We start from the raw sequence: 12902 nt of genomic DNA, 5'->3' as shown, positions 1-12902 counted from the left end.
TTTCTTGTAAGTTAATGATGAGCACAACTAGTGATTGCAGGATCCATGCACATATGTGATCCGCGCCTTTATGTGTTTGTGTACCAGTAGCAAGACAAATCACTTTGAAATTATCGACCTGCCAACCGATCGAAAAATAATTCTGTTAGATATTTCTATGTTCATCAAATTTCATGGGCGTGCACGCACACATATATAACTTTTTTTTTTGATGCAGCTCTTCTCTATTAGTCGGTGCTCAAAAGAATCATTCTTGGTGTCAATAACTAGTAGCTCAACTGGTTGGCACCTGTTCTGTAAAGACTTGCTCTTGAAGAAGGAGTATGGTTCAAATTCTGGATATTGCCCATAGAAAGAATAATACTTGTCTATCTTGATGAATGTAAAACACTACTTACTAAGTCGGTCTCCTCCTTTTCTTATATATATATATATATATTTGATGGAGAAGTTTGCAAAAAAAAAAAAAATCTATCCATTTCCAGAATTTGTAGAAAGAGATTGGTGTTTTCTCATATTTGCAAAAGTAATTTTTCTAACTTTTGGGCACCGTTATGCCTTTGTTTTTTTTCTTTGTTTTAGCTATAAAGGAGTCCATTTTGAGCAACCACTTTTGGCCACGACCGCTATCCCAAGGCCTTACCCTAATAGTGGGGGTCAATGTAAGGGGTCAAAATGTAACATTGCTAGCCCATGGCCAGATCGATCCCATAGACTCTCTCTCTCTCTCTCTATTTATATTTTTAAATAAATTATAAATTTTTTTCTAAGATTAAGGATGAATTACATTTACACGCAATTTGAAAAACTTGTATTCCCTTTGAGATTTATTTTTATTCAATACTTCAAACCATAACTTAACAAAACGTTAGTCAAGCTGTTAATCTTAAATGAAACCAAATATATGCCATGTCAGAAAAATATTAAAAATAACTAAAATAACTTTAAGTGGCATACATCCATCCAAAAATATTAAAATAAAATGTATATATCATCTTCTCACTCAAAAATAATTTCAATTTTGTACATAAAGTAAATAGTTTCACTTACGACTTTAATTTAACTCAGTGCAAGCGTAGGTTTTGCAAACTTTTAGATATAAATATAGTAAAAAAAAATCTCAAGAATATTTTTATTTTTATTTTTTTCGGTAAAACATATTTATTCTGAATCAGAGGGAGAAATGCACTGGAGTACCGATGTCCACCATGCATCTGAATATATACATGGTAATGGGGCCAAAGAAACAATTTGCATTTAATGAATTTATTTGTATCTGTACCCACACGAGGTTTGTGAATAAGTGATTGTCTGATAATGAGCAAGGAATATCCGTCTTTCTGCTAAACAGGATCTATTGAACAAAAATGTTGTATTTTCCGGTACATATATGGATTGGATTAGTCTAAAACATATTTTTTTGGAGAGGGAGACTATTTCATTCCATGCGTCTAACCAAAAAATCCTTTCTTCTTCTAATTTTTCTATCTTCCCATGTCATATTTGCTCTCTAATGACTCAGACAGAAATTGTTACTTATCTCTATTTATAGCACGAGTTGGAATCTCACCACCTCTTATTCCAGAATCTAATAAGCCGACTTTGTACGGCTGGATCTTCCCTACCCTTGTCGACCCCGTCACCTTCCTCTAGCAGTCACGGTATAAAATTTAATTAAATCCCTATAGCATGACGTGCCTACATGAACTAAGTTCCAACTTATAAAAAGCCCTGCATGGGGAATTATTCTTATTTTTGTTAGTAATTTAAAAAAAAAAAAGAAAAAAAGTAACCCCAACGTTGAACTTAGTTGAGCGAAATGGCACATGTTTAATAGCGACATCAACCTATCACTCTCATCGAAAAATAAAACTCCCTTGCTGTTTGAAATCCTATAACACGTCGTGTCTAGGCGACCAAATTCAAACTTAACTTCAGAAAAAAAAGGTTATTATATCAAAACTCAACAATTAACTTACGTATGCATGATATCATTTCGTCTTGTTTAGCCAAATCGCACATGCTTTGTAGAGCTATATATATATATATATATATCCATCTTATCTAGAATATTTTCAGAAGTCCAAAGCTTTAACTGCCATTTCTAACTTTAGTTGGAAACAAGACCTTCTCAAATATTATAAACAGGCTCTCCCAAGATTAGATTTCGCTGTGATCTAGCTCGCATCATCATGATGCTACCGACACCAGCCTCGATCGTCAACGCATGCATCTTCTATTTCAAGGAACTCCCATAAATTACAGTGAGTTACGTGTATTCACAATCGATACTGATATAGGAATGACTGCACAGTGTTGCTATTTGGTCGCATGAAACCCACTTTGACACCTATTTGATCATGAGTATATATACTATAAGCTTTGATGAGTCCAGACTCAACTAACTTATCAGGCTTCAAAAATTTTCGATGCTAAAAAGAGAAAAAAAAATATAGAAGTACGCATGTGAGGATCCGTGTGGGCGTGTATTTACTCTCACATCAGTTATTTGCTGGATAGATCTTGGGTACCTATATAAGATCAAGAAACCCAAATGATACTTTCTGGCTAGCTATTTTGGATAAGGTTCTGAATTGTTACAAACAGTATCAGAGTGAACCTGGTCTATTACCTATGTGGATTAGGGAACACTGCAGCACAGATTCATGGAGGCTGACCACGGATCAATTGTGGTGCTTGTGATTAGATTTTCATGGACTTGAATCCTTAGTCTGACGAGGACGCCAAAGCTTAAACAAGGAAAGTATGTGAAGATCCGTACGGGTGTGTGTTTAGCCTCACATCGGTTATTCACTGGGTACATCTTGGGTACTTATGCAAGATCAAAGAACCCAATTAATATCTTCATGCTAGCCTTTTTGGATGAGATTCTGGGCTGTGACAGTACATTTGCAGGCGGCGCTGTTATGCTTCATTTAAACTGGATTTGAAATCCCAAGACATTCTGCACAGACTATTTTAAAGAAGGATAGGTTGGATGCAATGGTTGACCCTTGATTCCCAAAATGTCACAGTATGTACTGATTCTTGGAGAATTAAGATACTTTTTTTTTCAGATAATAAATAGGAATTGATTCGTGCACCTTGCCTATTATGTGTTATCATGACAAAATTCAGAGGTAGTAGTCAAACTCTCGTAACCCTGACCATGGGTGTTAAATTTAGGCCATTGAAGATCAGCTAGGTGTCAAATGCAGGGACTAGGAACCATCTTGAACCTTTGACCTGTCGTTGCCATGTCAGGCCTTAATGACTATGTCCTCTCTTTTGCTTTCACACAATTGTCATATTGAAATGATCTATTAGGGTTGATACCAGATTAGATATTAATATTTATATTTATTTTATTTGATGAATATAAATACAAATATAATATTAGTTGGATATAAAAATTTACATCTATATTTATTTTAAATATATATGGATATAAATCGAATACTAGAAGTATAGGTATAAGTCAGATAATTAAATTTTATGACTATAAAATCAAATATATTAATAGGTGGAAAGTAATTAAGTTAATAGCATATAAATGTGATCATTTATTTCTTAAAAAAATTATTAGTACTTTATAAAACTAAATAGGATTACAAATAAAATCAAATATTTAGATACAAATCGGACGGTTGTCTGAAAGTATAGATATAAGTCGGATAATTAAACTTTATAACTATAAAATCAAAAATATTACTAGGTGGAAAGTAAATCAAGTTAATAGCATGTAAATGTTGTCATTTATTTTTTTTAAAAATTCATGAATACTATATAAAACTAAATAGGGTTACAAATAAATTCAGATATTCAAATACAAATCGGGCGGTTGTCTATCTATATTATTATTATTATTATTATTATTATTATTATTATTATTATTATTATTATTTTATTGGATATAAATTTGTATGTATATCTAAATAGATTTGGATACTAGAATAGGTCTAGATAGATACATATTTTTTTAAAAAAATTGAAAGGATGTTACCATTTGGTCCATACGAAGAGGCTTGTGTGTAGGCATCCAGTCCATGGCGCACTCATGTATAAGTGCGTCACACTTGATACTCCTTCAAGAAAGAAAGTGGCATGATGCAAGAGTGTCTCAGATTTCCCCCCACCCTGATTTGGATGGGTATGTCATATCGCTGTGGACTTTGTGCGTCGTAGCCAGGGATCTGTGCAGGAGCTCCCGTCCCAAAACAGATAGACATCTAATAATAAAAAAATTAAAAAGCCTGCAGTCGGCATCTTGTGCTGATCCATCAAGTGAGCTGCGCGCTTACGACAAGTCCATTAGACTTATAGGAGATGAGGAGGGGAATGGAATAGAGGCCTCGCAAGGATATGGTCGTCCGGTCTAATCCGAATCCCCACTTCCATTCTTGAGGTGGGTAGAGAGACACATTTTAAACCCATTATAATGGCCTACTTAAGTGGAGTTAACCATCAATGCTGAGTAATTGAGAAGGACAGATTGCGTGGACAGGTAGATCTCCAATCATTTAAGCATTCATGATTTATTAGTGAGATCCACTTGCAGGACTTGTAATGAATGAATACAAGAGTTTCCTTGTCTTTATGTTCTTTTTTGGATGAAAAGAATGCTCTAGTTATATTAAGAACCACCCACGTGAACAAGTTAATTGGCATGCTTTCCAATAAGATTTGGATCAACATATGGCACTTTTTAATTTTCTCGGCATCAAATCAATTACTATATATATAATCTTATATGATAGAAATCATTTCTTGCTTCGATAAAAATTATATCTCGATTCTTGATCTCCAATCAAATTAAGCAGATATAGACGGCTATACAATTCCATATGATGGAAATCATAGCTGCCCATACCTGCTAATTAATTTGGTGCCGAGAAAACTAAGATATATATAATTTCTGCACATCCACTTCCGACAACCTCATGTGCCGCCTGTAGCCATCTATCGGTCATGTGCTAAATGCACACCATGCTGCATCACAATCATATCCAGAAAGAAGGAAAATGCATTCAAGTAATAAACTCGACGATGGCTTGTATATACGTTAAGATACACGTAGCTAGTGATATACCATTTTATTGCCCAGTGCTCCTACATCTTCCTCACCAAACATATGTACTGAAATAAACACGTGCGCAGCTTGTATGTTAATACATAGATCCCACTGTTTATTTATATACTTTTGAGAAGAGCCCATTGTTTACTTCTTAAACATCGATCGATCAAGCTTGAGTGGATACATGTACTACGATGTACAAATACGTCAAATAGATACAAGTCGACACCCAGTATTGCTAGTCAGCGTGCATGGGATGAGAAGCATCAATTCAGAAGGATTTTGATGGCATGCATGGTTACATGGCCTTCAATGACTCGACCTGCGTTTTGCCCCTGGGGCCATTCTTCCTTACGTATAGCCGATACTCATTGTAGGTCATGGGCTGATAGAGTGGAGGTCGGTTAGGGGTGACGAGCTCGCGAGCCGGACCCAGCGGCAAGTCGCTCTTGGGGTTGCAGAAGAAGGCGAGGGACAGCCGCTCCTCCGCCGCATTCACCACCGCCCGGTGCTCCACACTCTTGTACGTTGCATTGCTCACCACCTGATCCAACCCCATCCACCTCCAATATATTATTAGTAAACAACATTAACACTACGTAGAAAGTTACAGTGTAGAATGTTGTTGTTTTTTTTTTTTTTTAATGATGCCTTGGGAAACATACCATGAAACATACGAGCAATGATTGGCACGAAGCATACTATGTGTTTGGTTTGGGTTCAGCCTTGGGAAATGATGCAAGAGTACGTGGCTGGAATTTGACAGGAAAATTCTACGCCTGTCCGGCTTCCCTATCCTTTGCCGCAGGCTACTTTTCCAAGTAATAATTTCACATCGAGAGCAAACAGGACTGACAAATGTTCTTTTAAGCACGAGTTCTTCAAAGAAACGCACGGACTTTGATGTGAGTTTTTATTTTTTAGAATTTTTATTTTTATTAAAAATATATATTTAATTAGTGTTTTTAAAGAAAAATTATAAAAAAATATTTTTTATAAAAATAAAGTTTTTATATTTTGTAGAAAAAATATATGAGATATAAGAAAGTTTAATTACCATCGGTTCGGAGCCAGAATTTTTTTTTGGTACATCAGCTGCTCACACTAATTTCACGTGAGTATTGTCATGCGAGTTAAAGGAAAGAATACGATACAAAGGTGAAGGAATAGTCAAGAAAATTTTTTTAAAATATATTTTTAAGCTTTTAAATAGAATCGGTAAAATCTTTTGTTTTATTAATAATATAATAAATATTTTTATAATTTTTTAAAAGAATAGATGCTTAATTAAATATAAGTCATTTTAGAATATATTATTTTTTTAATTCAATTAAACATATAAAAATTATATTTTTAAATATTATATATTTAGATATTAATTTTTTTTAAAAAATATTTTAGTAAAATAAATTCCGTCTCGTAAAGCAAGCAAGTTCTAAAAAATACCCGTAAGAGAAGGAACGGGGGCTTTAATGAATGATATTTTAAGCCTGTAATCGACGAGGAAGGCGTGGGGACAAGACAAGACCGCATGATATAGGGCCAGGTGACAAAAGTCTAATGGATGAGGAGCGAAAAAGAGTACGCCCTATCATGGCTAACAGCCGCCATGAGGCACCTAGAGATCATTGTTTAAATATTTCACTGTTCAGTGATTCATCGTTTTCCAAATACAAATTTGTACGAAAAGGAGCTGCCAGAAAAATTGCTATATTAAAATTTTAATTCACAAAAATAAATTTTTTTTGCAGAAAGATAAAAATTAAAGAAACATATTATATATTCTTTGGTGAATAGTGATAGTGTCAAACAACACTTTATTATTGTTGTCTGTTCTTCTTCACTATATAGAGATATATAATTGGGCTTAGCCTACGATTATGGTGTCTTCCTCCTCTTGCAGGAGGCTTGAGAATAGAGTCCCATGACTTTTATTTATCCAACTCATATTATGGGCAAAATCACCTACAAACTCATATTATGGAAACAAATAAATAAACAAGTAACTTGTTGAATTTTTTAACAGCCTGTGGTTCCAATTAAGAGCTGTTTTAATGGTGTTTTTCAAACGGAGCCAAAAATTACGGTTCTATATCCAGTGGTGGTTAGAGCTTCTCTCCAATAGTGGTGTCCCGTTATAGGTATAAATAAAGGTACGTAAAAGGAGCCTGGTTTGACCTTTCGATCCATTAGAAGAACGAGCCGGCACTTTTAGAAATCGAAAGGTTCTGGTACCTATTTCATATATTGCTAAAGCAATGGAAGCATCACTGACGATTAGGTGATTTTTGAAACATTCCTTTCATTAGTAAATAATATCGGAGGGGTGGGTGATCCCGATTCGATCATCGGATGGGCTATCTATTTCACCAGAATAGTCATCTTCCTCGCAAGCAAGTCAAGGTCAATTAAAGAAACCAAGAAAGACGCTACTTTATTAATTATCCTAGCTTATTCAAACACAGCTCGGTAAGGCTCGAATATATTTAAAACATATTTATCATTTCATATGTAATGGATCATAGGATTAAAGATTTAGTTGGTCTGTTTTTTTTTTATTCTTTAGATCAATTAAATGTTAATTTAGACATGAACCAAACTTGAAATCAAAGATCTTTCATTTAAGTTTGAACCAAGTTTAATTTAATTCGAGTTGATTTCAACTTGATTTAGGATTATCAATAGGCTCGTATTTGTCCCGATTTGAAATTAAGTTTGAATTAAGCTCAAAATAATGGTAAAAAAAATCAAGCTTGACTTTGGAGTTCAACTTAAAATTAATTTCAAACTAAGCTTGATCGAGCTTGGTTCAGTAAGAAGTTGCACCCGTGAAACCAAGGAACTCCAAAAGCTATAAAATCACCCAAGGAAGAGAGAGAGGGACCGAGATCACCTGAATTTGATCACCAATTATGATGATGAATGCATGGGGGACGGGATGGACGGTGATCCATGCGTCACCCTTTCGTACCTGGAGACCCTTGACCTGATCGTCGGCGAGCAGCACCGTCAGCACTCCAGGATCAGAGTGCGCGGAGATGCCGAGGGTGAGGTCCGGCTGTGGGCACTTAGGGTAATAATTCACCCTAAGGCACGCCCCCACATCATCCCCCCCAAATGCCTTGTGGAGAAACTCCACGTCCAAACCCAGACTTACGGACAAAACTTTCATCAATATCCCACACAACTTCGCCATCTCACTGCCATACTCTTCTGTAGTATCCCTGAAATAAATCAGAAACCAAGACTCCCATCAAAAACGTTGCATACGTGCTAGGTCCGATAACAATGATACCATCACATGTAATTGAGAGAAGTGCTATTTTTTTTTGGTGCCTGATGAGAGTTGGCAGGCTAGGCCATTTGTCATGGTCCTTCGCGGATGGAGGAAGGTACTGGAGGAAGTAGTAGTCACCCCAATCCAGAATGGCTTCCTTCTGGACACCGAGGCGGCTGCCGTAACCCTCGTAGGTCCTCGGGGAGTTGGCGTAGGACTTCTTGGCCTCCATGGGGAGGTGGAAGAACCCTCGCCACAGCTCCCGGATCCTTTCCATGAGCTCATGGCTAACCCCATGGTTCACCACCTGGAAGAACCCCCAGTCCCGGCAAGCGTCGGAGATCGCCCGCATGGTGGCGCGGCACTCGGGCGCCCCCTCCGACAGCCTGCCGAGGTCGACGACCGGGATGGCGAGGATATTTTGGAAAGCGGCGGAGGCCGAGGAAGGGCGCTCGGATGGCGGCTTGATGTACCGGCCGGGGATGGCAGTGGCGCCGCTCTCCGACAGGGACTGGACCGGAACAACCGGCTCGGGCCAGTCCTGCAGGCAATCCATAGCACCAAAACTTTATCAGGAGGAATCTGGAGCTTGTAAAGCGATCGCAACGAGTGCAGTGCGATGGCAAACTAGTAGTGCAAAGGCCTGGCTCGTTGTGTTTCTGGTCCAAGCATATATAAAGAGAGAAGAGAAGGGATAGGTGGTGGTGGTGGAGGAGAGTAGAAGAGTGAAAGCGAGATGTAATGTTTTCTTTGTATTGGTGCTGGACGTAGACGCAAACTAAACGTGCTATAAATGGGGGTTTAAAAGGCATTTTGTTGCTCTGCTTGGATTGGATGCTGATCGGATATATAATTGCTGGGGTCTGGCGATAACGTTCAAATCTGGGCTCCCAATGACAAGAGCACGGTTAGAGGGAGAGAAGTTTACAAACGATTAGTTGGGGAGAAGTTTGCCGACATCGACGAACTGCCGGGTATGAGTTGGGTATGCTCTTATCCATGCACATATATAGAGCCTCGAATCAGGATAGAACGAGTGGAGTTGGAAGGTTCAAATTGAATAAAGCTATAATTATTTTTTTTTAATATAAATCAGTTTTTTTTCTATTTTTATCTCGAAGAGAGAATTTATGATGAGTTATAATATCCGGATAGGATTTACAGTGGATTTTACTATCCCTCATACCTATTTTGGATCTGGTGCTGGTCCTGTAAAATCCACCTCATTAAGATGGAGTTCGGTCGGCAGAGTAAATTGTCATCCCTATGTTTTAAAGGTACTTTTGCATTAACTAATGGTTTATTTTTCTTCCCTAGTTTTTCTTTTTGAAGTTTCAAAATTTAAAGTGACACTTATCTTACTAACCCTAGGAATGCCAACCAAAAAGTAGCTTCTACCAATGGTTAACTAATTTGGGATGGGTACTAATTAATAGTTAATTTAACAGTAGTTTTACCCTCTTTTATTGTCAGCAGTTTCGGTAGCAGTAGGTCTCAGTAATAGTTTGAGTCCAACTACAGAAGTTGGAAACTTTCTGTGGATAACAAGCAAAATGTTATGCCTAGAGGGCAATGGGCATGCAAGAATGCAAGCTTCAAGGATAGTATAAGAAAATATAAAATATATAAATAAATCTATCTTATCTCATTAACTTAAGCTTTTGGGACAGGTGGTAATTTTAATATGGTATCAGAGTAGAGGTTCTGAGTTCTGAGTAGATTTATTTATATATTTTATATTTTCTTACGGATAGGTGCATTGCTAGCTATTGACTTCCAAGAAAGATAAGGTTACGCAGTTCTATTCAGTTGTCGCCACATAATTAATCACATGCATAATATATCTGTCCAGTTTCACACTTGTTCTTGCCTTCTTGATTTTTCTCAAATGGGACCCATTTACCAACTCGAGATTCCTTATTAAAATTGTTTTTTTTTGGGAAGTGGTGCAACCCTTTGGAATCAAGTTTCTCAAGTTGCTTTCAGGTATCGGAGTAGATAATGCTCGTAAAAACTGCTCGGATTTGATTGGCATCGTGGCATTATGCTGGATGATATAAAAATTATGCGGATATTTTAACATTTCGGACATAGTCCATTCGCATAAGGGATATATATAAACAAGCTCGTCACATATAAGCTGTGACTGTTATAGTGATACTTTTAAGATCACAACACAACAGTCCTTTGATTGCTCAATACGGTTATCATAAATAATTAATGGCAAAACTTATATTGACCATTCATGAATACATTTATAATGAATTCTTTAAAACATAAGCAATTTCTTGAAGTGCAAAATTTCCATAATGGTATTTCTTTGTGGTTTATACGTCTTTATATGAATAAAAAACACCAGCACCAAAAAAGAATCCTTCTTTCTGAGCGCAAGGAATTCATTTTTGAAACAAATAATTTATGGATGGATACTCTAAAATATCCATGAACGGATATAAACCAGGTCTTTGGTGAAGAGCCCAGAGCAACGTAGATCCGGTCTACATCCTTTTCATGGTACATGTTGGATCATGTCCATAACAATGCTAATATATATCAACAAAAAAGACTTCTTTTATACTCCAAAACGATCATTGACAATACCAAGCACATTGGCTAATAATCTGACTTGGTTGGTGCCCTACTTTCCCATGATGTGATAACTGTGATATCACCGGGTTTTGAACATGATCCCTAGCTAGCTACCGTTGTAGCTTAGGACCATATACGCGGGGTATGATGCATGGTAAGAGCTGATGCGTGCATGCAGGTGCAAAATGCGGATATTAGTTTGACGTGGATGCCAGGGTGGTTGAATTTTGAGCTATCAGGCCCAAAATGATTTGTTTTAAGTAACCAAGATATGTAACTTTCACAAGCTGGGGTGAAAGTGGACTAGAGCTGCAAATCATCTGGGCTGGTCTTCGACATGCGCGGTAGGTGCTGTAGGCCAGCTCGATCATTCTGGTGGGCGATTCGGCCACGGTTATCAGGTGGATTCAGGAGGGAGCGAGGGGTGAGAGCACGGACCATTCCCTGATCCAGGACATAGGGATGATGATGAGAAATGGGATGGCCTTTTAGGCCAAGCATATATTTAGAGAAGCCAATGGGGCGGCCGGCTGGGTGGCTATCTATGTGGCCCACCACTCAGGTACATCCTCTAGTTAGGAGAGGGGGAGCTGCCCCAGGCACTCCACGAGCTGGTGTTTTTTGATTTTATTGGGTGTATTTGTACACGTATTATATGAAAAACCCGCCAAAGCGAAAAAAAAAAGTAGACTAGATATCTAAATTTATTTTTGTATCCGAATTCATATAAATATAAATACAAATTTGAGTATTTGACTAATATCCATATATATATTTATTTTCTATGAAAGAAAAATATATTCGGATATGTATAGACAACTATCTTATATGTTTTTGAATATCCTGTTCTGTCTATAATCCTATTTAATTTTAAATAGTATTTATAAACAAAAATAAATGATCATAAAGTTTGATTATTTGGTTTTTATCTATTTTTATATCCATACTTTTCAATATATGACATCTATTTATGTTCGTTTAAAACAAATATAGATACGATTTTTTTGCGCAGCTAATTAATACTCGCATTCATATCTATATATATTCGTTAAATATAAATAAATATAAATTTGAATATACTAGCATCGAACCTGCATTATTCTAACAGTTAACTCAGCTCTGCGTGCTAAGTTCTTTTTAAGTGCTCGGGTCCTCCATGATCCTTACCTTGTGGGTTCCTCCTCGGCTGAGTGGGTCATTTGCCTGCATATTGTGCGGCGATGGAGCAATGACTTGCTTGGGTCAAACACTGAGGCACTTGCATCATTAGGTCATGGGTCGGTTCAGCATGGAGTGACATGGTGCAACATTGGGAACCACATGATGCACCATCAGGGGTCTTACATTGGTCTTGCCTACATCATCATGTGGCCCACCAATCACGATGCACTCGAAGCACAACCCACTCATAGAGAAGGCCACACTGCGCACGCTACTCTCGTGATAATAACAAACAATAGAGTGAAATACTTTTATCATGATGAAGAACACTGCGATCCAATTAATTAGGAGCTCAAAATATAATAGCAGGACTTCGTACGGATGATGGCTAAAAATGCTCGATGACCTAATTTCCCCGTGCCCACAATCACGAGAGATAGTGCTTCCTTCCCTGCTGTGTAAAATACGCCCATGCTTTGGCAAAGTGTAAATAATTAGATTTAGACTCTTAGCCTGTAAAGACTTCAGAACGTAAATATAGAGAACATGTGAGGGTCCATGCAAGCATATATTTAGTTTCATATCGTCTATATATTAAATAGCTTTTGAGTATTTATATAAGATTAAAAATTTTAAATAATATTTTCTGACTAGCCTTTTGAAGTGAGATCGTGGATTGTAAGCCTACTCTATCGCACGTGTCACTAGCCACGTGGTGATTGGTCCATTCAACATGGAGTCGAGAGGTGCAACAGTCGTACCGATATGATGGGCTTCATGGGTCTTGCATTGCTCTTGCTT

General features: G+C 37.2%; 1 protein-coding gene across 1 annotated transcript; it reads right to left on the bottom strand.

The window, feature by feature from the left end:
* Positions 1-5057: 5057 nt before the first annotated feature.
* On the bottom strand, positions 5058-9076 carry LOC103718120 (probable 2-oxoglutarate-dependent dioxygenase At3g111800). Its single transcript, XM_008806794.4, has 3 exons — positions 8411-9076; positions 7968-8298; positions 5058-5618 (listed from the first exon to the last, which is right to left on the bottom strand). Exons 1-3 carry the CDS (start codon positions 8905-8907, stop codon positions 5373-5375), a joined length of 1074 nt encoding a protein of 357 aa, XP_008805016.1. The 5' UTR covers positions 8908-9076; the 3' UTR covers positions 5058-5372.
* Positions 9077-12902: the final 3826 nt, after the last annotated feature.

Source organism: Phoenix dactylifera, chromosome 12 (genome assembly GCF_009389715.1).
Source record: "Phoenix dactylifera cultivar Barhee BC4 chromosome 12, palm_55x_up_171113_PBpolish2nd_filt_p, whole genome shotgun sequence".
NCBI classification, from domain to species: Eukaryota; Viridiplantae; Streptophyta; class Magnoliopsida; order Arecales; family Arecaceae; genus Phoenix; species Phoenix dactylifera.
This window is presented reverse-complemented; position numbering and strand designations above follow the sequence as displayed.

Excerpts from the sequence above, each read along its gene's own strand:
- LOC103718120 (XM_008806794.4), bottom strand. The coding sequence starts at position 8,907 with ATGGATTGCCTGCAGGACTGGCCCGAGCCGGTTGTTCCGGTCCAGTCC. Across the intron at positions 8,299-8,410 it reads AGCCTGCCAACTCTCATCAG|GGATACTACAGAAGAGTATG; the intron begins GCACCAAAAAAA and ends GATTTATTTCAG. Across the intron at positions 5,619-7,967 it reads TAATTGGTGATCAAATTCAG|GTGGTGAGCAATGCAACGTA; the intron begins GTGATCTCGGTC and ends GGGTTGGATCAG.